This window comes from Coregonus lavaretus (assembly GCF_964263955.1).
Source record: "Coregonus lavaretus genome assembly, chromosome: 1".
Classification (NCBI taxonomy): domain Eukaryota; kingdom Metazoa; phylum Chordata; class Actinopteri; order Salmoniformes; family Salmonidae; genus Coregonus; species Coregonus lavaretus.
The window spans coordinates 59,803,454-59,830,205 of record NC_139988.1 but is presented as its reverse complement, the minus strand read 5'-3'; the positions used below and the strand labels follow the sequence as shown (position 1 = coordinate 59,830,205).

Below are 26,752 nucleotides of genomic sequence, written 5' to 3'. Positions count from 1 at the left end.
CCTTTGACAGCTCTTTGGTCTTGGCCATAGTGGAGTTTGGAGTGTGACTGTTTGAGGTTGTGGACAGGTGTCTTTTATACTGATAACAAGTTCAAACAGGTGCCATTAATACAGGTAACGAGTTGAGGACAGAGGAGCCTCTTAAAGAAGAAGTTACAGGTCTGTGAGAGCCAGAAATCTTGCTTGTTTGTAGGTGACCAAATATTTTTTTTCCACCATAATTTGCAAATAAATGCATAAAAAATCATACAATGTGATTTTCTGGATTTTTTTCTCTCCATTTGTCTGTCATAGTTGACGTGTACCTATGATGAAAATTACAGGCCTCTCTCATCTTTATAAGTGGGAGAACTTGCACAATTGGTGGCTGACTAAATACTTTTTTTCCCCACTGTATGTGCTATCTATTCTGGACAGGTGGCTAGCCATGCTGTTCTCCTCAAAACATTACCAACTTGGACAATGAGATCTTAGCTTGCTAGCTAAATAGCAAAGCCAACCAAATACACACCCAAGCAAAAAATAATTTTGTAAGCTAATGTTAGCCTCAACTAATATGACAAGTACATAGACCTGTTACACAACGTTAGATAATAGATACAGACTATGATATTAGCCAGAAGGCTCTGATGCTAGCTAGCTAACCAGCCATGCCAAGTCTATGGAAGAGGCTAGCTAGCTAACTAGCATCAGCTTTGTAGTGGTTATGCTATGTGGAAACACTCATTAAAAAAAAATCCTATATTCTTCTCACCAGCGCATTGCTGAAGCTTTCAAATTATGTGAATGTCATTAATCTTAACAAATTTGATACATTTTTTATGAATTTCATCCCTCCTGGAAATGCCTGACGACGCACCGGAAACGGCTCGCCGATAAGAAGAGGCGTGGAATTACCATAGTGGCTATTGCTGTGATGGGAGAAAACTGAGGATGGATCAACAACATTGTAGTTACTCTACAATAATGACCTACAGTAAATGACAGTCTGAAAATAAAGAAGCCTATATAGAATATAAATATTCCAAAACATTCATCTTATTTGCAACAAGGTACTAAAGTAATACTGCAAAAGCACGGCAAAGGAATACACTTTTTGGCCTACAGCATAAACGCAAAGCGTTGTGTTTGGCCAACACAACACATCACTGAGTAACTGCCTCCATATTTTCAAGCATGGTGGTGACTGCATCATGTTATGGGTATGCTTGACATCAGTAAAGACTGGTGTGTTCTTCAGAATAAAAAGAAACGGAATGGAGCTAAGCACAAGCAACATCCTAGAGGAAAACCTGCTTCATTCTGCTTTATACCAATAGGACAATCACCCAAAACAAAAGGCCAAATATACACTGGTGTTGCTTACCAAGAAGCCATTGAATGTTCCTGAGTGGCTTAGTTGTAGTTTGGACTTAAATCTGCTTGAAAATATATGGCAAGACTTGAAAGTGTCTGTCTAGCGATGATCCCCAACCAACTTGACAGAACTTGAAGAATTTTGCCAAGAATAATGGGCAAGTCCTTAGAGACTTAGGGCTTGATTCAATCAGTAGCACTGAAGATCCGTGTTGTAGCACGATTGACATTTAAAGGCAATATTCCCGTGTTAGCAGAGACTGCATTCATGGTAAATGCTGCATACGTCGGCTCAGTCGGAAATTACATTTACATTTAAATCGCGCTATAACGCGGAACTATAATCTGCTATACGGATTGAATCAAGCCCTTACCCCAAAAGACAGAACGCTGTAATAGCTGCCAAAAGAATACCTATCTAATCAAGATGTAAGTGTTTTATTTTTTTCATATATATTTTCTTAAATGTTAGAATTTTTTCCCCACTTTGACATTGCAAAGTATTTGGTGTACATTGGTGAAATACATTTTAATCCCACTTTGTAACACAATAAAATATGAAGGGATCCAAGGGGGGTGAATACTTATGACTGCTGGTGGAATCTGGCTGATCTCTCTAATCTGCAGCATACCTTTACACAACCTACAACCATTATCTAATTGGTGTGTCTAGAAATAAGACAGTGGCCGTGTCCAAATACCCGTACTTGCGTTCTAAATAGTAGGCATTTTGGGTATGCGGAAAAACGTTTCATAGTATGTGAAATTTCGAAATGTAGTATGCTTTAAATGCCAGGATGTCATACTCATTTCTGCTTTTCATCTAGTAGAATTCACTGCTCTCTATTGAGGAAAATAATCGTATTTTGAGACACAGGTGTATTGACAAAAGCTGATAATCAGCTGAGGGGACACGCTGTACCAAAATGAACAAATGGCGGGAATCAACATAATTGCACGTTAGATAAGTACACTCTTAGAAAAAAAGGTACTATCTAGAACCTTAAAGGGTTCTTTGGCTGTCCCCATAGGAGAACCCTTTGAAGAACCCTTTTTGGTTGCAGATAGAACCCTTTTGGTTCCAGGTAGAACCCTTTCAACAGAGGGTTCTACCTGGAACCCAAAAGAGTTCTACCTGGAACCAAAAAGGGTTCGTAGTGGCATGTAGTGGCCGTGTCCAAAATATGTCTTGCTTACTAAAACGACATACTATTTAGAACGTACTGTTTAGTAAAAGCATATGTAGTAACCAACAAATATCCACATACTACTCATCCATACTGAGAAGGCGTCATGTAATGCACAATCGAGCTTGTTCCCCGCCATTCTTTCATTTTTGCAGAGCATGTCCCCTAATCTGATTATCAGCTGTTGTCAAGCACACGTGGGTGTAAACATATGATTATCTTCCTCAATTGTGTGCAGCGAATTCTACTAGATGAGAAGCCGAAATTAGTATGACATCCTGGCATTTAAAGCATACAACATTTCCGAAATGTCACATACTATAAATCGTTATATTTTCGCATACCCAAAAAGCGTACTATTTAGAACGCAAGTATGGGTATTCAGACACGGTCATTCTTTACTTCTTAAAAGGGTAGATTCATTCATGAATAGTTTGTACAGTGCCTTCAGAAAGTATTCACACCCCTAGACTTTTTCCACATTTTGTTGTGTTACAGTCTGAATTTAAAATGGATTAAATGTAGATTATTTATTTTTTTCAGTGGCCTACACACAATAACTCATAATGTCAAAGTGGATTATGTTTTTCAACATTTTTACAAATTAATAAAAAATGGAAAGTCTTGAGTCAATAAGTATTCAACCCCCTTTTTAAGGCAAGCATACATACATTCAGGAGTAAAAATTAAGTCACACACACTCACCCTGTGTGCAATAATAGTGTTTAACATGATTTTTGAATGACTACCTCATCTCTGTACCGAACACATACAATTATCTGTAAGGTCCCTCAGTCGAGAAGTGAATTTCAAACACAGATTCAACCAAAAAGATCAGGGAGGTTTTCCAAAAGGGCACCTATTGGTAGATGGGTAAAAATAAAAAAGCAGACATTGAATATCCCATGGTGAAGTTATTAATTACACATTGAATGGTGTATCAATACACCCAGTCACTACAATTATACAGGCGTCCTTCCTAACTCAGTTGCCGAGAGTAAGGAAACCGCTCAGGGATTTCACCATGAGGCCAATGGTGACTTTAAAACAGTTACAGAGTTTAATGGCTGTGATAGGAGAAAACTGAGGATGGATCAGCAACATTGTAGTTACTCCACAATACTAACCTAATGGACAGAGTGAAAAGAAGCAAGCCTGTACAATTAACTTTTTGTCCTGAATACAAAGTGTTATGTTCGGGGCAAATCCAACACAACACATTACTGAGTACCACTCTTCATATTTTCAAGCATAGTGGTGGCTGGGGAGTTTTCAAGATAAAAAAGAAACGGAATGGAGCTAAGCACAGGCAAAATCCTAGAGGAAAACCTGGTTCTGTTTTCCACCAGACACTGGGAGATGAATTCACCTTTCAGCAGGACAATAACCTAAAACACAAGGCCGAATTTACACTGGAGTTGCTTACCAAGAAGACAGTGAATATTTGACTTACATCTACTTGAAAATCTATGGCAAGACCTGAAAATGGTTGTCTAGCAAGGATCAACAAGCAATTTGACAGAGCTTATAGGTGTGGAAAGCTCTTAGAGACTTACCCAGAAAGTCACAGCTGTAATCGGTGCCAAAGGTGCTTCTACAAAGTATTGACTCAGGGGTGTGAATACTTGTATACATTTGATATTTCTGTATTTCATATATTCACTTTGTCATTATGGGGTATTGTGTGTAGATGGGTGATAAAAAAATAAAAAATAATCTATTTAATCCATTTAGAATTCAGGCTGTAACAAAATGTGGAATAAGACAAGGGGTATGAATACTTTCTGAAGGCACTGTACACACAGTTCATGATACAGTACAACTGTCCTGGTTGTGGTACCATAGCACTTCATGCTAATCATTGAGGGTGATGAGGAGGTTTAACCTTCTCACATCTTCTAAAGAAAAAGATATGGAATGAGAACCTACTCACTCCCTCCTCCTCCTCCCTCCCCCTCTCGCCCCATGTCTCAGAGGCAGAAATGGGACTCTGTCTTTATCACACAGATAATTAACACAGTTCATTAGGGAGGTTTAAGTAATCACACTCTATGCTGCTACTGCGGTCTCTCTAGGTCTCTTCTCTGCCTCTCTCTCTTCTATTGAATCAACAACATCACCCTCTTTCTCTTTCCCTCTCTTTCTTTATTGTTAGTGTATGTGTGTGTGTGTCTTTCCCGTAGCTGTATAAATGACCCAAATGAGTTAAATGAGCGCCAACTGCCCCCAGAGGACTGGAAGCTACAACTGCTATGAAAATGCCTTCCCTTTAATTTCCCCTGATCCACAACCTCACAACACACACATACACACACACACACACACACACACACACACATTATCCCTCTATGTTTCACAGTCTGACCTCTGAACTATGACATCAGAGGACAGACCGTCAGTGGGTGCTGGGTATGGGGACATTGCGGACAAGTCCAGTAGGCAGGTCCACCAGGCAACTTTGTGGGCGACCCGAACAAATTCACATAGAAATGTGAGTTATAGATCTGTCATTCTTATTGAAAGCAAGTCTGATAAGCAGTAGGTCTGGCTATGGGTGCTATTTCTATTATTTCCAGTCATTAAGTTTCACTATTGCATCTTTTTACTGTTGGTTTTGCACATAAGCTTCAAACAGCTGAAAATACTATATTTTTGGTTATTGAAATTTCACAGCGGTTTAGATTGTACAATGATTTAACAAACAGGAAATGGCAGAGCCATTGTACCTTTAAGTGTTTCTCATCATAAGGAACAAATCTGCCTCAAGGACCTATGACCTCTGCCATATTCGATTTTCCTTCATTTTGGAAGTATTTAAACATCTTTAAAAACCTTATTTTTAACCTGAGTTTGTGAAAAGCTAAGAATTTCATTAAAAGATGATCAAGGAAAAAATAAGAAAAAATAAGTGCAGTTAAAAATGGATCTTTGCAGTGACTGGGTTTATTGATACACATTCCAAAGTGTAATTAATAACTTCACCATGCTCAAAAGGATATTCAATGTCAGCTTTTTTTTTTAATTTGACCCATCTACCAATAGGTGCCGTTCTTTGCGAGGCATTGGAAAACCTCCCTGATCTTTGTGGTTGAATCTGTGTTTGAAAATCACTACTCGACTGAGGGACCTTATAGATAATTGTATGTGTGGTGTACAGAGATGAGGTAGTAATTCAAAAATCATGTTTAACACTATTATTGCACACAGAGCGAGTGTGTGTGACTTATTATGTGACTTGTTAAGCACATTTTTACTCCTGAACTTATTTAAGCTTGCCGTAACAAAGGCGTTCAATACTTATTGACTCAAGACCTTTCAGCTTTTCATTTTTTACTTTAAAAATACAATAAAAAATGAGAAACATCATTCAACTTTGACATTATGGGGTATTGTTTGTAGGCCAATGAAAAAAACATATATTTAATCGATGTTTTATGTAACACAACAAACTGTGGAAAAAATCAACGGGTGTGAATACTTTCTGAAGGCACAATATGTGGAACACCCAATAAGTAATTATGGGGCCAAACCTCAAACTCAATGGCCCATATGTGGCACTTTACCCATAAACGGTGGTAATGCAAAATGCATCATATGATGTAAAACCCATCATCAAAGTTTTTGCTCTGTATTGAAAGTGCTCTATCTTGAAAACTTGACTGCTGACTAATGAACAACATACTAAAAGATAGTTTTGGGGTAAAGCGTACCTTTAAGTGAGACTGTCTGAGAACCATGCAGAGCCAGAAATGGAAATCAGTTGATTCCCGGGTCTAAGTTATGTGTACTATTACCAAAACTGAAACTGATTTTGACCGAGGAAAAATTGCCTTTATTTTTTAGGCATTTCAATGTCACTCCTTATCCCAGATGTATCAAAAACAAGTTGAAAGTTTGATAGTTTCATTAACAAAAGAAATGTGTTAAAATTAAAATTCAAAATATGTTGTGGCTAGGATGTCTTTGTTGCTATATTATATAATTTGCTGTTTGACACTTTTCATAATCTATTATAAGCCAGGGGTCACAGACACAGAGCTGGGTTCTATATACAAAGGTAGGGTAGGGATGTGTCTGTGAGTGTGTGTGTGGGAATGATATGAATAAAATGAGGAATTGGTCAACTCAACTCAAAGGTTTGTAGCAGCAAAAAGTATTTTGGTGTGCAATTTTTTTTTTTTTGCTCTTGTGGAAAATAGTAGAACAGTTATGCAAATAATGAGTGTAAATAATTAATGTAAATAATGATCATGAAAAAAAAGAAAGTACTACAATGTGACGTCATCTATAAATATCATGAATGCCTATTGTTATCCAAATACTGACGAAGGCTGTCGCCGAAACACGTCCGTTTCGGAGGTTTTCCCTTTTCTCTGGAAAAATCTGAATAGCTAGATCTAACTCCATGGTTGAACTCGTCCCGTTTGGCTCAGTTGGTAGAGCATGGTACTTGTAACGCCAGCGCTGTGGGTTCGATTCCCACGGGGGACCAGTACAAAAAAAGTATGAAAATGTGTGCACTCACTACTGTAAGTCACACTGGATAAGAGCGTCTGCTAAATGACTAAAATGTAAACTGGTGTATAAAAGGGTGAGCCAAGTGAAAAGTAGCCTATTTTAACCACATGGGGGCAGAGAGGAGCACAGTAGGGAGCAACAGGGAATCTAAACAGAAGTGTGTGTACGTGTGGTGGCAGATGGGTAGAAGCATCTATCTTCTGTTTTATGTTAGGGGCCAGATGCCTACTCCTGGATTACAAGTGGCTTTACACTACCATTTTGTTTGCATGAACTGTTTATTATCCTCCGTCACATATTAATCAGAATCAACTGATTCCTCTGTGAGGGGAGACGGTACAGAGAGCTCTACATTTCACTTTAAAACCCTGTCAACATGATTTACTGTGTTTTAAGGTGTCTTAAAGCATTATGTGAACTTTGACGAGAATTTCCACATCTAGTTTCTCTATTCTATTCTATTCTATTCTGTTACCATTGTCTTACGTCAGATAGCGCGACAAACCGTCTGCAACTGTCAGTTAAGGGACGAGTGTTGCGTCGGAGTGACGCCACCTGTCGGAAGGCATTGTTCAGTTGCTGTACAGTAAGTTAATCTTTACAAAAGGAGTTAATGTAGGAAGAGCTTTCAATGTCATCCTGCACAACATTGGAAGAATTGAAGTTTGCATGACTGTTATACAAGCCACATTTGACAAAGAGCTAACGCTTTACATGAAGGTAGCTTTTATAACATATTGATCAAAATAGTGTGATAGCTGTTCAGTACTTGCCAAATAGTAAGCCAAATTGAACCTGCAGTTATTAACACTGCACAAAATGCACTTACACATGGTTATAACCTTTATCTGTCATCATGCAACCATAAAAAGGCTGGAAATGTCATTATTTTCAGTGTTCTATTCCTGAATTCCACAACTCAACACTGAGTTGGCTGCCAATTGTGAAGTCATCAACTAGAGCATACAGGGAGGAAGGGGAGGGAGAGGTGTAAACTACATGTGATTTCACATTAATCTGCATGAAAGGTAAACAACACTACATAAAAGAAAGTGTAATGACTAGAAAGGGGGAAATAAAAACAATTTTGAAAGAGCGATTCCTTAAGTCCGTTAGACATAGTATATAAAGGGTTGTGTGTTGTGTAACACCAGCGGTCTAGGCATGGCGTAGAGCCAGCAGTAAGACTAGCTCAGCACTTTAGCCTGGCCATTAAACCAGCAGGCCTGTAGTCTACTGGACCAGTCTGACCACAGCCTGGGACTAACCTTGCCACTCTGTTGGAGAGACAGACACAGGGAGAGGTCGCACGCACGCACGCACACTCACACTCACACACACACACACACACACACACACACACACACACACACACACACACACACACACACACACACACACACAGATACCCGCTAGGCCTGCCTAATGCTTCTAGGCAGCTTCAGCTGGAAATCTGTGGCTGTTCCAAAACACCACTCAGGAAATGACATTTCCCTACATTTAACAGGGGAAGGAGGGGAAGGAGGGAGGGAGAGAGAGAGAGAGAGAGAGAGAGAGAGAGAGAGAGAGAGAGAGAGAGAGAGAGAGAGAGAGAGAGAGAGAGAGAACTGAGGGGGAGTTTCTAAGTGAGAACAGAGCATGTACTGTTTCATATTACACACACAGTGAATTTCGGAACAGAGAGCTAGAAATTGAGAGAGGAGAGACAAAAAGAGAGAAAAGCAGAGTAGGCTAGATGGTGGCCTGGGCTCTGGAGGCTGGTGTAACTACTGGAGAGTTGTTACGTGGCGGTGTCTAGATGTATAACTTCATCTAGTTGTGTTGTGTAGTTTATTGTATAGGTGCAGTGTGCGTTTATGGATTGGTTGACTGTGGAAAATGAACTTCTCCTCTGTAATGTATGTTCTCTTGACTAGAGCTCTCATAGCAGGTAAGGTGCTCTACTTACGTACTACCACTGTATTCACATACTGTACTACCTCTGTACTAACATACCACTACCCTGTACTTAGTTGCTGTTAATTTATCTCTGTATAAGTAGGGAGAAATAAAGAAATACGTTTGCACATTCTGAATTGTCAGGATACTCTACACTCTCAACTATGTTAACTTATACAGTACATTGTCAGGCCACTGTTTATATGTTATCCCATACAAACATTCTTACATTACATTAACAAAACAGAACCCTATACAGTGCCTTGCAAAAGTATTCAGATGCCTTGGATTTCTTCACATTTTATTGTGTTACAAAGTGGGATTAACATTGATTTAATTTGAATTGTGGAAGAACCTATTAAAAAAAATATTAATAGAAATGAAATACCTCAAATATAACTGCATGCGTCAATACATGTTAGAATCACCTATGGCATCGATTGCAGCTGTGAGTCTTCTTGGGTAAGTCTATACGTGCTTTGCACACCTGGATTGTGAAATATTTTCCCATTATTATTTTCAAAATTCTTCAAGCTCTGTCAAGATGTTGGGGGTCAAGTCTTGTCATAGACTTTCAAGCAGATTTAAGTCAATACTGTAACTTGCCCACTCAGGAACATTCACTGTCTTCTCTGTAAGCAACTCCAGTGTAGATTTGGCCTTGTGTTGTAGGTTATTGTCCTGCTTAAAGGTGAATTCTTCTCACACTCTCTGGTGTAAAGCAGACTGAAGCAGACTGTGCTTAGCTTCATCCCGTTTCTTTTAATCCTAAAAACCGCCCAGAATTTGCCGATGTAAGCATACCCATACCATGATGCAGCCACCACCATGTTTGAAAATAAGGAGGCAGTTACTCAGTGATGTGTTGTGTTGGATTTGCCCAAACACAAGGCTTTGCAATTAGGCCAAAAAGTGTATTCCTTTGCTGTGTTTCTTTTAAAGTATTACTTTAGTGCCTTGTTGCATACTTTTTTTTTTTTACATCATTTAGCAGACGCTCTTATCCAGAGCGACTTACAGTTAGTTAGTGCATACATTATTATTTTTTTTTATTTTTTTTTTATACCCCCTGTGGGAAACGAACCCACAACCCTGGCGTTGCAAACGCCGTGCTCTATCAACTGAGCTACATCCCTGCTTGCCATTCCCTCCCCTACCCTGGACGACGCTGGGCCAATTGCGCGCCGCCCCATGGGTCTCCCGGTCGCGGCCGGCTACGACAGAGCCTGGATTCGAACCAGGATCTCTAGTGGCACAGCTAGCACTGCGATGCAGTGCCTTAGACCACTGCGCCACTCGGGAGATGCATGTTTTGGAATATTCTGTATATTTGTATTCTTCTTTTCACTGTGTCAATTAGGTCATTATTGTGGAGTCACTAGTTTTCTCCCATCACAGCCATTGAACTCCGTAGCTGTTTAAAAATCACCAATGGCATCATGGTAACATCCCTGAGCAGTTTCATTCCTGTCCTGCAGCTCAGTTCTGAAGGACAACTGTACCTTTGATGTGTCTGGGAGGTTTCATATATGATCGACAGCATAATTATTAACTTGACCATTCTTAAAGAGATAATCAATGTCTAATTTGTTATTATTACCCATCTGCCAATCACTGCCCTTTTTATGAGGCTTTCCAAAAGCTCCCTGGTCTTTGTAGTTGAATCTGTGCTTGAAATTCAATAGTTGACTGAGGGACCTTACATATGTTGAATGTATGGGGGACAGAGGAACGGTTAATCATTCAAAAATCATGTAAACACTTATTATTTCACACAGAGTGAGTCCATGTAACTTATTATGTGATTTGTTAAGCCAAATGTTACTCCTGAACTAATTTAGACTTGCCTAAACAAAGGGTCTGAATACTTGTGCAACGACTATATTTTAGTTATTAATTTTTTATTTATCTTCCACTTTGACATTACAGAGTATTTAGTGTAGATTGTTGACAAAAAAATTCAATTAATTTTAATCCCACTTTGTAACACAATAAAATGTGAAGAAATCCAAGGGGTTATATTTTTACAAGGAACTGTATCTACTATCTGTCTGTGTTGCACATTCTGTGTGTCAGTATCAGGAGTTACTACTTTTGACCAGAGCCCATGTCTGATTACCTGTGGGCTTTTGTTTCTGTGGCGTGGTTATGGACAACATATGAACATGGTTATGACATAAAGACATTTCGTACATACACTGCAAAATAAATCTAGTTGGTTCAACTAATTATTATAAGTAACTGGTTCCACATCCTTTTTGTTTACTCAACTTTTCAGTCCAAGTGTTACCTGAACTAAAAAACATTAGTTGGCCCAAACTTAGCTCCAACTTGAGAAAACTTAGGCAAAAATGCAGTCAATTTAACAGTCAGTTAGCTCAATTTGGCTGTTCATTCAACTATAAATTATTATTTGGGCATCTTAACTAAAAAAGGCTGTGTAACTGGCTACACACACACAGTGCTTTTAACATACAAAGCTTTCAACTTACATGATTACATTGTGCATGTTAATTTATACAGTAATTATTATTCACCTGGGATTTGAACTCACAATCTCTTGGTTCATGGCATTCCGATCTTCCTGCTACACCACTATGTCTGTGTTAATTTTCAGTTAATCTGACTATTCTCTCATCATTTACTTATTTCAGCAATTTTAGTTTTTTTCTGTATAGTTGTCTAATGTTGGTGGGGCACATTATTCTGTTTTAATGTTACTCCTTAATCACTATGATCAATAAAATAGTTTTTCTTGAGTGTACTTTTAACAGAGCTGAGATTTACTTTGAAGTGCTAAGTGTAGGAACACAGGTGAAATCAGTCATCGACACAGACATGGTGGTGTAGCAGGAAGATTGGAATGCCGTGAACCAAGAGGTTGTGAGTTCAAATCCCAGGTGAAGATATGTTGAATATTAATTACTGTATAAATGAACATGCAGAATGTAATTATGTACTGTATGTCAACGTGTGTCAATTATATGAGTGTAAAAACATTGTATGTTAAAAGAACTGTGTGTGTAACTAGTTCCACAGCCTTTTTTAGGTAAGATGCCCAAATAATAATTTATAGTTGAATGAACAGACAAGTTGAGCAAACATATCATTTTAAATTGACTGCATTTTTGCCTACATTTTCTCAAGTTGGAGATACGCTTGTTTTTTTTGTTCAGGTAACACCGAAAAGTTGAGTAAATAAAAAAAAAAGCCTGTGGAACCAGTTAATTAATAGTAATTAGTAAACATAATAACATAATAAACATATTTTTTTTACAGTGTACAACAGATGTTACTTATCAGATGAATGGACCGCTGAATACTGACAGTGAACATACACTACCGTTCAAAAGTTTGGGGTCACTTAGAAAGAGGCGACTCCGGGATGCTGACCTTCTAGGCAGAGTTGCAAAGAAAAAGCCATATCTCAGACTGGCCAATAAAAATAAAATATTAAGATGGGCAGTCTGAGATATGGCTTTTTCTTTGCAACTCTGCCTAGAAGGTCAGCATCCCGGAGTCGCCTCTTCACTGTTGACATTGAGACTGGTGTTTTGTGGGTACTATTTAATGAAGCTGCCAGTTGAGGACCTGTGAGGCGTCTGTTTCTCAAACTAGACACTCTAATGTATTTGTCCTCTTGCTCAGTTGTGCACCGGGGCCTCCCACTCCTCTTTCTATTCTGGTTAGAGCCAGTTTGCGCTGTTCTGTGAAGGGAGTAGTACACAGCGTTGTACGAGATCGTCAGTTTCTTGGCAATTTCTCATATGGAATAGCCTTCATTTCTCAGAACAAGAATAGACTGACGAGTTTCAGAAGAAAGTTATTTGTTTCTGGCCATTTTGAGCCTGTAATCGAACCCACAATTGCTGATGCTCCAGATACTCAACTAGTCTCAAGAAGGCCAGTTTTATTGCTTCTTTAATCAGCACAACAGTTTTCAGCTGTGCTAACATAATTGCAAAAGGGGTTTCTAATGATCAATTAGCCTTTTAAAATGATAAACTTGGATTAGCAAACACAACGTGCCATTGGAACACAGGACTGATGGTTGCTGATAATGTGCCTCTGTACGCCTATGTAGACATTCCATTAAAAATTAGCTGTTTCCTGCTACAATAGCCATTTACAACATTAACAATGTCTACACTGTATTTCTGATCAATTGTTTTCTTTCAAAAACAAGGACATTTCTAAGTGACCCCAAACTTTTGAACGGTAGTGTACATCATATAGCCTTTAGTGGTTATGACGTGAACATATGTGCATCAAGCACAACACTAGTTCATACAGGAAACCAGAGTATTGGCATCAGCTGTTATTGCACCAATTAGATTAATCACTGTACATTAATATGGCGGTCTATTTAGTCCACCAGGTTCTGCACACACTTCTCTGATGGCTGCCATGCGCAAGTTATGTGCTGGTGTTCTCGGTGACATGCTATTGCAGTAACATGCGTTACTCGCATGCATGTCTGTTACTTGTTTTCCCACCACCCACCCCAGCCTCCACCTGTTTGGTTCTGTGTTTCCTTCTTGCAGGGGGATTGGTATAGCATGCTCTCTGCCTGTAATTATTATTATCTTAACATTATGCATGCTCTGGCAGTGAGCTACCCTGAATGAGCAGAGCCTAACGCCAAGACTAACGTATTGCATGTATTGTAATCTTTCTAATAAATGGTTAAATAAATACGTGGCGTTTCCTGTCTGAAATGTGTGTAACATATGAACTCTAAGGCCATGGACAGACTGTAGGGGGGCTAGGGGTAGTAAATATTAACAAGACTAAAGCTCTACAGTAAACACACTCACTCTCTCTCTCTCTCTCTCTCCCTCACTCACTCAAACACACAGAGAGAGAGAGACAGACACACACACACATACACACACAGACAAAGACAGACACAGACACACACACAGAGAGACACAGACACACACACAGACAGACACACACACACACACACAAAGAGATACACAGACACACACACAGACACAGACACACTATTTACAGAACACAGATGGTCCTTGTTATCCTGTCGTGTTTCTTTCTCTTCCCCCTTTCTCTAAGTGTACAGTAGATAAATGTGTTCCACCTGTAGCTGTTCTGTCTCCTCTGGCAAATTGTCCATATTGTTTCCAGAGAGACTGACTCCCCTGAACAGACCTGACCCAGCTGGCAGCACTGGGCATCAGCTGACTAAACAAGTCAAACTCTATGGACCTCTCTTAAACCTCTCCAGACTCTGTCTGGAGTTTTATTTATCTACAAATGTACTGATGATCCAGTATGAATGTTACAGTCGTTATTCAAGAGGTGATAATGTATTTATAATCGCAGATAGAGTAGATTTGAGCAATAGTGTCAGTATAGTCTGTTACAGTCTATACTGTTGTCATAAGTTACTCGTGTCAACAATATCCTAGTTATGAAAAAAAAAGATGTATGCACTCACTAACTGTGGGTCGCTCTGGATAAGAGCGTCTGCTAAATGACTAAAATGTAAATGTAAAATGTAGTCTCTGAGTAGGTGTGTGTGTATGTGTGTGTGTGTGGATGCGTGTGTGTGTATGTGTGTGTATGTTTGTCCCCACAGGTGTGTGTGAGGCCCTGAACGTGACCATGACCCCTGGGCCGGTTGTCATGGTTACAGAGGGTGAGAACCTGACCCTGTCCTGCCTCGTCTCCCAGAAGAAGAGGAGCAACAGTTTCCTCGTCCTCCGATGGCTCTTCTCTCCTCCATCCTCTTTCTCTCCTCTCCCTCCATCCCCCTCTCCTCCTCTTCCTGAACAGCTGATTGTGAAGTTGACCATGAAGAAGATAAAGATCTATGGGAACTACAGTCGCCGGTTCCCCCAGCCCAAGTTCCATCTGTATGAGGAGAGAGAGGGGAGAGAGGGAAGGACAGAGGAGGGAGAGGAGTATGGACTGCTGGTTCTGAATGTGACTCGAAGGGACCGAGGGTACTACACCTGCAGGGTCCAGGAGATACGGAGACACAGAAACAGCTGGAAGGCTTCGTCTAATGGCACCTCTACAGCCCAGCTCACTGGTAAGAGTATGTGAGTTGTGTTTGTGTGTTTTTTCATGTGTACGCGCATGTGTGTGTTCATGTGCTTGTTTGTGTGTGTTACTGCCCAGGACTGTTCTATGGCTATGTAAAGAAGGATGGTCTCAAGGCCAGTTACACAGCTGTTTCGTTCAGCTCAAAATCAGAGAGAGGTTACCTCTAGTCAGTCACACCTCTCAGGATAGAGCTTTCCTGGTCCTGGTTGTTATGCCACAGATAACTGACTGCCAGTAAGACTATCTACTTGTGTATACACACACAATCCTTTCCACTCTACAAGATTGGAGACAGAAATCGATCAAAATGTTTTAAATATATGAGTAGTGAGTCACAAACAAAATATGTGTTGTGCAAATAAACAATGCAACTTTTAAATAAAAATCACGGTCTTTAAATATACCCATATAGTTTCACAAACATATGTCAAGAACCAAAAGCAAATGAGTCAAAAACAATCAGCAAATAAATGCAAGACAGGTTTTTTCTGATTAACACAGCACATTTTACAAGCATATTTCTTACTTTGCAAACACAACAGTGGTCAATGTGAATGTGACAACATTTGTGACAGGTTACAGGATATGCGTCGTTTGACACCAGTAGGGCTGTTTTGCAGAAAAATGCCTTATTGAACTTCCATGTGGCTTACTTACAAACTTGTATAGGATATGAAAATATGAATAGAAATGTTAAATTGTGAGCCTAAATTAGCCAAGGAGAAAGCCCTGAGCTATACAGGGAGAAAGAAAGGATCCTTCCTGGCTGAGATGATAATGGAGTGGTTGGACATGCCAAGATATAAGTCCTGATTGGTCTGTCATGTCACAGGCTTCCTTGGTCAGTATACAGTCGTGGTCAAAGGTTTTGAGAATGACACAAGTATTGGTCTTCACAAAGTTTGATGCTTCAGTGTTTTTAGATATTTTTGTCAGATGTTACTATGGTATACTGAAGTATAATTACAAGCATTCCATAAGTGTCAAAGGCTTTAATTGACAATTACATTATGTTAATGCAAAGAGTCAATATTTGCAGTGTTGACCCTTCTTTTTCAAGACCTCTGCAATCTGCCCTGGCATGCTGTCAATTAACTTCTGGGCCACATCCTGACTGATGGCAGTCCATTCTTGCATAATCAATGCTTGGAGTTTGTCAGAATTTGCGGGTTTTTGTTTGTCCACCCGCCTCTTGAGGATTGACCACACATTCTCAATGGGATTAAGGTCTGGGGAGTTTCCTGGCCATGGACCCAAAATGTAGATGTTTTGTTCCCCGAGCCACTTAGTTATCACTTTTGCCTTATGGCAAGGTGCTCCATCATGCTGGAAAAGGCATTGTTCATAACCAAACTGTTCTTGGATGGTTGGGAGAAGTTGCTCTCTGAGGATGTGTTGGTACCATTCTTTATTCATGTCTGTGTTCTTAGGCAAAATTGTGAGTGAGCCCACTCCCTTGGCTGAGAAGCAATCCCACACATGAATGGTCTCAGGATGCTTTACTTTTGGCATGACACAGGACTGATGGTAGCGCTCAACTTGTCTTCTCCGGACAAGCTTTTTTCCGGATGCACCAAACAATCGGAAAGGGGATTCATCAGAGAAAATGGCTTTACCCCAGTCCTCAGCAGTCCAATCCCTGTACCTTTTGCAGAATATCAGCCTGACCCTGATGTTTTTCCTGGAGAGAAGTGGATTCCTCGCTGCCCTTCATGACACCAGGTCATCCTCCAAAAGTCTTCACCTCACTGTGCGTGCAGATGCACTCACACCTGCCTGCAGCCATTCCTTAGCAAGCTCTGCACTTTTTATTTCATTTTTATTTAACCTTTATTTAACCAGGTAAGCCAGTTGAGAACAAGTTCTCATTTACAACTGTGACCTGGCCAAGATAAAGCAAAGCAGTGCGATAAAAACAACAACAACACAGTTACACATGGGATTAAACAAAACATACAGTCAATAACACAATAGAAAATCTATATACAGTGTGTGCAAATGTAGTAAGTTATGGAGGTAAGGCAATAAATAGGCCATAGTGCAAAATAATTACAATTTAGTGTTAACACTGGAGTGATAGATGTGCAGAAGAAGATGTGCAAATAGAGATACTGGGGTGCAAATGAGCAAAATAAATAACAATATGGGGATGAGGTAGTTGGGTGGGCTAATTACAGATGGGCTGTGTACAGGTGCAGTGATCGGTAAGCTGCTATGACAACTGATGCTTAAAGTTAGTGAGGGAGATAAGAGTCTCCAGCTTCAGAGATTTTTGCAGTTTGTTCTAGTCATTAGCAGTAGAGAACTGGAAGGAATGGCGGCCAAATGAGGTGTTGGCTTTGGGGATGACCAGTGAGAAATACCTGCTGGAGCGCATACTACGGGTGGGTGTTGCTATGGTGACCAAATGAGCTAACATAAGGCAGGGATTTGCCTAGCAGTGATTTATAGATGACCTGGAGCCAGTGGGTTTGGCGACTAATATGTAGTGAGAGCCAGCCAACGAGAGCGTACAGGTCACAATGGTGTGTAGTATATGGGGCTTTGGTGACAAAACGGATGGCACTGTGATAGACTACATCCAATTTGCTGAGTAGAGCGTTGGAGGCTATTTTGTAAATGACATCGCCGAAGTCAAGGATCGGTAGGATAGTCAGTTTTACGAGGGCATGTTTGGCAGCATGAGTGAAGGAGGCTTTGTTGCGAAATAGGAAGCCAATTCTAGATTTAACTTTGGATAGGAGATGTTTAATGTGAGTCTGGAAGGAGAGTTTACGGCCTAACCAGACACCTAGGTATTTGTAGTTGTCCACATATTCTAAGTCAGACCCGCCGAGAGTAGTGATTCTAGCCGGGCAGGCGGGTGCAAGCAGTGTTCGATTGAAGAGCATGCATTTAGTTTTACTAGTGTTTAAGAGCAGTTGGAGGCCACAGAAGGAGTGTTGTATGGAATTGAAGCTCGTTTGGAGGTTTGTTAATACAGTGTCCAATGAAGGGCCAGATGTATACAAAATGGTGTCGTCTGCGTAGAGGTGGATCTGAGAGTCACCAGCAGCAAGAACGACATCATTGATATACACAGAGAATAGAGTCAGCCCGAGAATTGAACCCTGTGGCACCCCCATAGAGACTGCCAGAGGTCCAGACAACAGGCCCTCCGATTTGACACATTTAACTCTATCTGAGAAGTAGTTGGTGAACCAGGCGAGGCAGTCATTTGAGAAACCAAGGCTATTTAGTCTGCCAATAAGAATGCAGTGATTGACAGAGTCGAAAGCCTTGGCTAGGTCAATGGCGATGGCTGCACAGTACTGTCTTTTATCGATTGCGGTTATTATATCGTTTAGGACCTTGAGCGTGGCTGAGGTGCACCCATGACCAGCTCGGAAACCAGATTGCATAGCGGAGAAGGTACGGTGGGATTCGAAATGGACGGTGATCTGTTTGTTAACTTGGCTTTCAAATACTTTCGAAAGGCAGGGCAGGATGGATATAGGTCTGTAACAGTTTGGATCTATAGTGTCACCCCCTTTGAAGTGGGGGATGACCGCGGCAGCTTTCCAACCTCTGGGGATCTCAGATGATACGAAAGAGAGGTTGAACAGGCTAGTAATAGGGTTTGCTACAATTTCGGCTGCTAATTTTAGAAAGTCCAGATTGTCTAGGACAGCTGATTTGTAAGGGGTCTAGATTTTGCAGCTCTTTCAGAACATCAGCTATCTGATAGCGCCTGGGGAGTAGGAGTGATACTGGGGGCTACAGGGCCTGGGTTAACCTCTACATCACCAGAGGAACAGAGGAGGAGTAGAATAAGGATACGGCTAAAGGCTTTAAGAACTGGTCTTCTAGTGCGTTAGGTACAGAGAATAAAAGGGGAAGATTTCCGGGCGTTGTAGAATAGATTCAGGGCATTATGTACAGACAAGGATAAGGAAGGATATGAGTTCAGTGGAGGTAAACCTAAGCGTTGGGTAACGATGAAAGACATAGCATCACTGGAGGCACCGATTGAGCCGGTCTCCGCGTGTATGGGGGGTGGGATAAAGGAGCTCTCTGAGGCTGGTTGAGCGGGACTGGGGGCTCTACAGTGAAATTGTATAAAAAGAACTAACCGGAACAGCAATAGGCAAGGCATATTGACATGGGAGAGAGGCATAAAGCAATCACAGGTGTTATTCGAGAGAGCTAAGACAACAACTGGTAATGGCGACGAAAGTTTGGGCTGAGGCTAAACAGATAAACAGGACAGATAGACAGGATAGGGGTACCGTGTAAAGGAACAGTCCAGCAGGCATCAGATGTGCAGCTGAGTGATCATAAGGTCCAATGAACAGCAATAGGTGAGACCGGGAGCAGTTCGAATGGCTGTTACAGCACAGGCGAGCAGGAAACACGGCTGTTGATTGCGTGTGCTAGCGGGCCGGGGCTAGCAGATGGATGTTCGTGGTCATCGCAACGGGAAGCCTGTTGAAACCACATCAGACGATTACGTCGGCAGACCAGTCGTGATGGATCGGCGGGGCTCCGTGTCGACACTAGGAGGTCCCGTCCGGTTGACAGAGATGTAGATAGCCGGGAGATGGGCCTGTCTCGAGGCTAGTTCAAGGCTAACTGGTGCTTGCTTCCGGGGCGGTGGTGATTAGCCAACAACATCCATTCGGTTGCAGCTAGCTAGTTGCGATGATCCGGTGTTCAGGTCCAGTGATTCAGTGATTCCGGCAGCAAATCCGATATGTTCTTGGTCGATAGCGCGCTGTGCAGACAGTGCAGACTGGCCGATAATAGTCCAGGCTAGAGCTGGCTGGTAGGTAGTGCAGGCCACGGACAATGGTGAAAACTGCTAACGGTGGCTAATAGCAAGTAGCTAGTTAGCTGGCTAGTTTCAACTGGAGGTTCTGGATAATAAGGTAAAATAAATAATAGAATCCGTTCCACATTGGGTGAGGCGGGTTGCAGGAAAGTATATTTAATTGAAGGATGAAAAGTGTGATTGAGAAATACAGTTGAAGTCGGAAGTTTGCATACACCTTAGCCAAATACATTTAAACTCAGTTTTTCACAATTCCTGACATTTAATCCTAGTACAAATTTCCTGTTTTAGGCAAGTTAGGATCACTGGTGGTGCCCCGATCCCGCAGCTGAATCAACTTTAGAAGACGGTCCTGGCGCTTGCTGGACTTTCTTGGGCGCCCTGAAGCCTTCTGCACAACAATTGAACCTCTCTCCTTGAAGTTCTTGATGATGCTATAAATGGTTGATTTAGGTGCAATCTTAGTAGCAGCAATATCCTTGCCTGTGAAGCCCTTTTTTTGCAAAGCAATGATGACGGCACGTGTTTCCTTGCAGGTAACCATGGTTAACAGAGGAAGAACAATGATTTCAAGCACCACCCTCCTTTTAAAGCTTCCAGTCTGTTATTCTAACTCAATCAGCATGACAGAGTGATCTCCAGCCTTGTCCTCGTCAACACTCTCACCTGTGTTAATGAGAGAATCACTGACATGATGTCAGCTGGTCCTTTTGTGGCAGGGCTGAAATGCAGTGGAAATGTTTTTTGGGGGATTAAGTTCATTTTCATGACAAATAGGGACTTTGCAATTAATTGCAATTCATCTGATCACTCTTCATAACATTCTGGAGTATATGCAAATTGCCATCATGTAAACTGAGGCAGCAGACTTTGTGAAAATTAATATTTGTTGCATTCTCAAAACTTTTTACCACGACTGTATACAGTGCCTGCAGAAAGTATTCACACCCCTTGATTTTCTCCACATTTTGTTGTTTTACAGCCTGAATTTAAAATGGATTACATTGAGATTTTTGGTCACTGGCCTGAACACAGTAAATACCTCACCATTTCAAAGTGGAATTGTGTTTTTTTATTTTTTTATTTTTACAAATGAATTAAAAGTGAAAAGCTGAAATGTCTTGAGTCAACAAGTATTCAACCCCTTTGTTATGGCAAGCCTAAATAAGTTCAGGAGTAAAGATTTGCTTAACAAGTCACATAATAAGTTGCATGAAAAAGATAGCGCCGGAGGGGATGGCTGCCGTTTTATGGACTCTTACCCATCCGTGCTATTTTGTGTGTTTTTTCGCATTGTTTGTAACTTATTTCGTACATAATGTTGCTGCTACCATCTCTTATGAACGAAAAGAGCTTCTGGACATCAGAACAGCGATTACTCACCTTGAACTGGACAAATAATTGTTTTTTAATGAGTCAGACGAGAAGGATTTGCTCCAGACACCCGACAGGGCCCTCATCCCCATCATTAGCAGTAGAAAGAAAAGGAGATATCGTGGAAGGAGATCGGGGTGCTTGGTAAGGAGCCGGGCGACGAGAGGCTAATCGGCCTTTGCCATCAATACTATTGGCCAACTTACAATCGCTTGATAATAAAGTGGACGAACTACAGGCACGAATATCCTACCAACGGGACATTAAAAACTGTAATATCTTATGTTTCACCGAGTCGTGGATGAACAAAGACATGAATAACATACAGCTGGCGGGTTATACAATGTATTGGCAGGATAGAACAGCAGCCTCTGGTAAGACAAGGGGTGGCGGAATATATATATTTGTAAACAACAGCTTGTCCACGATATCTAAGGAAGTCTCAAGGTTTTGCTTGCCTGAGGTATAAGCTGTAGACCACACTATCTACCAAGAGAGTTTTCCTCTATATCTTCGTAGCTGTGTATTTACCACCACAAACCGATGCTGGCACTAAGACAGCACTCAATGAACTGTGTACGGCCATAAGCAAACAGGAAAACGCTCATCCAGAAGTGGCGCTCCTAGTGGCCGGGGACTATAATGCAGGGAAACTTAAATCCGTTTCACCTCATTTCTACCAGCATGTTAAATGTGCAACCAGAGTGAAAAAAAAATCTTGATCACCTTTACTCCACACACTGAGACGCGTTCAAAGCTCTCCCTCGCCCTCCATCTGGCAAATCTGACCATAATTCTATCCTCCTGATTCCTGATTACAAGCAAAAACTAAAGCAGGAAGCACCAGTGACTCGGTCAATATAAAAGTGGTCAGATGAAGCAGATGCTAAGCTACAGGACTGTTTGCTAGCACAGACTGGAATATGTTCAGAGATTCTTCCGATGGCATTGAGGAGTACACCACATCAGTCACTGGCTTCATCAATAAGTGCATCGATGACGTCATCCCCACAGTGACTGTACGTACATAGCCCAACCAGAAGCCATGGATTACAGGCAACATCCGAACTGAGATAAAGGGTAGAGCCGCCGCTTTCAAGGAGCGGGACTCTAACCCGGAAGCTTATAAGAAATCCCGCTACGCCCTCCGATGAACCATCAAACAGGCAAAGCGTCAATACAGGACTAAGATTGAATTGTACTACACCGGCTACAACGCTTATCGGATGTGGCAGGGCTTGCAAACTGTTACAGACTACATTTACATTTACATTTACGTCATTTAGCAGACGCTCTTATCCAGAGCGACTTACAAATACAGTGAGGGACAAAAGTATTTGATCCCCTGCTGATTTTGTACGTTTGCCCACTGACAAAGACATGATCAGTCTATAATTTTAATGGTAGGTTTATTTGAACAGTGAGAGACAGAATAACAACAAAAAAATCCAGAAAAACGCATGTCAAAAATGTTATAAATTGATTTTCATTTTAATGAGGGAAATAAGTATTTGTCCCCTCTGCAAAACATGATTTAGTACTTGGTGGCAAAACCCTTGTTGGCAATCAGAGGTCAGACGTTTCTTGTAGTTGGCCACCAGGTTTGCACACATCTCAGGAGGGATTTTGTCCCACTCCTCTTTGCAGATTTTCTCCAAGTCATTAAGGTTTCGAGGCTGACGTTTGGCAACTCGAACCTTCAGCTCCCTCCACAGATGTTCTATGGGATTAAGGTCTGGAGAGTGGCTAGGCCACTCCAGGACCTTAATGTGCTTCTTCTTGAGCCACTCCTTTGTTGACTTGGCCGTGTGTTTTGGGTCATTGTCATGCTGGAATACCCATCCACAACCCATTTTCAATGCCCTGGCTGAGGGAAGGAGGTTCTCACCCAAGATTTGACAGTACATGGCCCCGTCCATCGTCCCTTTGATGCGGTGAAGTTGTCCCGTCCCCTTAGCAGAAAAACACCCCCAAAGCATAATGTTTCCACCTCCATGTTTGACGGTGGGGATGGTGTCCTTGGGTTAAAAGGCAGCATTCCTCCTCCTCCAAACACGGCGAGTTGAGTTGATGCCAAAGAGCTCGATTTTGGTCTCATCTGACCACAACACTTTCACCCAGTTCTCCTCTGAATCATTCAGATGTTCATTGGCAAACTTCAGACGGGCCTGTATATGTGCTTTCTTGAGCAGGGGGACCTTGCGGGCGCTGCAGGATTTCAGTCCTTCACGGCGTAGTGTGTTACCAATTGTTTTCTTGGTGACTATGGTCCCAGCTGCCTTGAGATCATTAACAAGATCCTCATGTGTAGTTCTGGGCTGATTCCTCACCGTTCTCATGATCATTGCAACTCCACGAGGTGAGATCTTGCATGGAGCCCCAGGCCGAGGGAGATTGACAGATCTTTTGTGTTTCTTCCATTTGCGAATAATCGCACCAACTGTAGTCACCTTCTCACCAAGCTGCTTGGTGATGGTCTTGTAGCCCATTCCAGCCTTGTGTAGGTCTACAATCTTGTCCCTGACATCCTTGGAGAGCTCTTTGGTCTTGGCCATGGTGGAGAGTTTGGAATCTGATTGATTGATTGCTTCTGTGGACAGGTGTCTTTTATACAGGTAACAAACTGAGATTAGGAGCACTCCCTTTAAGAGTGTGTTCCTAATCTCACCTCGTTACCTGTATAAAAGACACCTGGGAGCCAAAAATCTTTCTGATTGAGAGGGGGTCAAATACTTATTTCCCTCATTAAAATGCAAATCAATTTCTAACATTTTTGACATACGTTTTTCTGGATTTTTTTGTTGTTATTCTGTCACTCACTGTTCAAATAAACCTACCATTAAAATTATAGACTGATCATTTCTTTGTCAGTGGGCAAACATACAAACTCAGCAGGGGATCAAATACTTTTTTCCCTCACTGTAGGTGCATTCACCTTATAGCCAGTGGGATAACCACTTTACAATGTGTTTTTTTTATTGTTTTTAAAAAAAAAAAAAATTTGGGGGGGGGGAGTTGGAGTAAAAGGGGGGGGGGGGGGGGGGTAGAAGGATTACTTTATCCTATCCCAGGTATTCCTTAAAGAGGTGGGGTTTCAAATGTCTCCGGAAGGTGGTGAGAGACTCCGCTGTCCTGGCGTCGTGAGGGAGCTTGTTCCACCATTGGGGTGCCAGAGCAGCGAACAGTTTTGACTGGGCTGAGCGGGAACTATGCTTCCGCAGAGGTAGGGGAGCCAGCAGGCCAGAGGTGGATGAACGCAGTGCCCTCGTTTGGGTGTAGGGACTGATCAGAGCCTGAAGGTACAGAGGTGCCGTTCCCCTCACAGCTCCATAGGCAAGCACCATGGTCTTGTAACAGATGCGAGCTTCAACTGGAAGCCAGTGGAGTGTGCGGAGGAGCGGGGTGACGTGAGAGAACTTGGGAAGGTTGAACACCAGACGGGCTGCGGCATTCTGGATGAGTTGTAGGGGTTTAATGGCACAGGCACGGAGCCCAGCCAACAGCGAGTTGCAGTAATCCAGATGGGAGACGACAAGTGCCTGGATTAGGACCTGTGCCGCTTCCTGTGTAAGGCAGGGTCGTACTCTCCGAATGTTGTAGAGCATGAACCTACAGGATCGGGTCACCGCCTTGATGTTAGCGTAGAACGACAGGGTGTTGTCCAGGGTCACGCCAAGGCTCTTCGCACTCTGGGAGGAGGACACAACGGAGTTGTCAACCGTGATGGCGAGATCATGGAACGGGCAGTCCTTCCCCGGGAGGAAGAGCAGCTCCGTCTTGCCGAGGTTCAGCTTGAGGTGGTGATCCATCATCCATACTGATATGTCTGCCAGACATGCAGAGATGCGATTCGCCACCTGGTTATCAGAAGGGGGAAAGGAGAAGATTAGTTGTGTGTCGTCAGCGTAGCAATGATAGGAGAGGCCATGTGAGAATATGACAGAGCCAAGTGACTTGGTGTATAGCGAGAATAGGAGAGGGCCTAGAACTGAGCCCTGGGGGACACCAGTGGTGAGAGCACGTGGTGCGGAGACAGCTTCTCGCCACGCCACTTGGTAGGAGCGACCGGTCAGGTAGGACGCAATCCAAGAGTGAGCCGCGCCGGAGATGCCCAGCTCGGAGAGGGTGGAGAGGAGGATCCGATGGTTCACAGTATCAAAGGCAGCAGACAGGTCTAGAAGGACAAGAGCAGAGGAGAGAGAGTTAGCTTTAGCAGTGCGGAGAGCCTCCGTGACACAGAGAAGAGCAGTCTCAGTGGAATGACCAGTCTTGAAACCTGACTGGTTTGGATCAAGAAGGTAATTCTGAGAGAGATAGCAAGAGAGTTGGCTAAAGACGGCACGCTCAATAGTTTTGGAGAGAAAAGAAAGAAGGGATACTGGTCTGTAGTTGTTGACATCAGAGGGGTCGAGTGTTGGTTTTTTGAGAAGGGGTGCAACTCTCGCTCTCTTGAAGACGGAAGGGACATAGCCAGCGGTCAAGGATGAGTTGATCAGCGAGGTGAGGTAAGGGAGAAGGTCACCGGAGATGGTCTGGAGAAGAGAGGAGGGGATAGGGTCAAGCGGGCAGGTTGTTGGGCGGCCTGCCGTCACAAGTCGCAAGATTTTATCTGGAGAGAGAGGGGAGAAAGAAGTCAAAGCATAGGGTAGGGCAGTGTGAGCAGGACCAGCAGTGTCATTTGACTTAACAAACGAGGATCGGATGTCGTCAACCTTCTTTTCAAAATGGTTGATGAAGTCATCCACAGAGAGGGAGGAGGGGGGGGGGTGGATTCAGCAGGGAGGAGAATGTGGCAAAGAGCTTCCTAGGGTTAGAGGCGGATGCTTGGAATTTAGAGTGGTAGAAAGTTGCCTTAGCAGCAGAAACAGATGAAGAAAATGTAGAGAGGAGGGAGTGAAAAGATGCCAGGTCCGCAGGGAGTCTAGTTTTCTTCCATTTCCGCTCAGCTGCCCGGAGCTCTGTTCTGTGAGCTCGCAATGAGTCATCAAGCCACGGAGCTGGAGGGGAGGACCGAGCCGGCCGGGAGGATAGGGGACATAGAGAGTCAAAGAATGCAGAAAGGGAGGAGAGGAGAGTTGAGGAGGCAGAATCAGGAGATTGGAGGGAGAAGGATTGAGCAGAGGGAAGAGATGATAGGATGGAAGAGGAGAGAGTAGCGGGAGAGAGAGAGCGAAGGTTGCGACGGCACATTACCATCTGTGTAGGGGCAGAGTGAGTAGTGTTGGAGGAGAGGGAGAGAGAAAAGGATACAAAGTAGTGGTCGGAGACTTGGAGGGGAGTTGCAGTGAGATTAGTAGAAGAACAGCATCTAGTAAAGATGAGGTCAAGCGTATTGCCTGCCTTGTGAGTAGGGTGGGACGGTGAGAGGGTGAGGTCAAAAGAGGAGAGGAGTGGAAAGAAGGAGGCAGAGAGAAATGAGTCAAATGTAGACATAGGGAGGTTGAAATCCCCCAGAACTGTGAGGGGTGAGCCATCCTCAGGAAAGGAACTTATCAAGGCG

At 42.4% G+C, this 26,752-nt stretch overlaps 1 protein-coding gene across 1 annotated transcript in view; it reads left to right on the top strand.

The window, feature by feature from the left end:
• Nucleotides 1-8,718: 8,718 nt before the first annotated feature.
• Nucleotides 8,719-26,752, top strand: part of LOC311119445 (V-set and transmembrane domain-containing protein 4-like) — a 48,417-nt gene continuing 30,383 nt past the window's right edge. The window contains exons 1-2 of the mRNA XM_084157743.1: nt 8,719-8,991; nt 14,599-15,054. Coding sequence (XP_084013869.1) covers nt 8,940-8,991; nt 14,599-15,054 — 508 coding nt within the window. The 5' untranslated portion in view covers nt 8,719-8,939. The remainder of the gene's footprint in view (nt 8,992-14,598; nt 15,055-26,752) is intronic.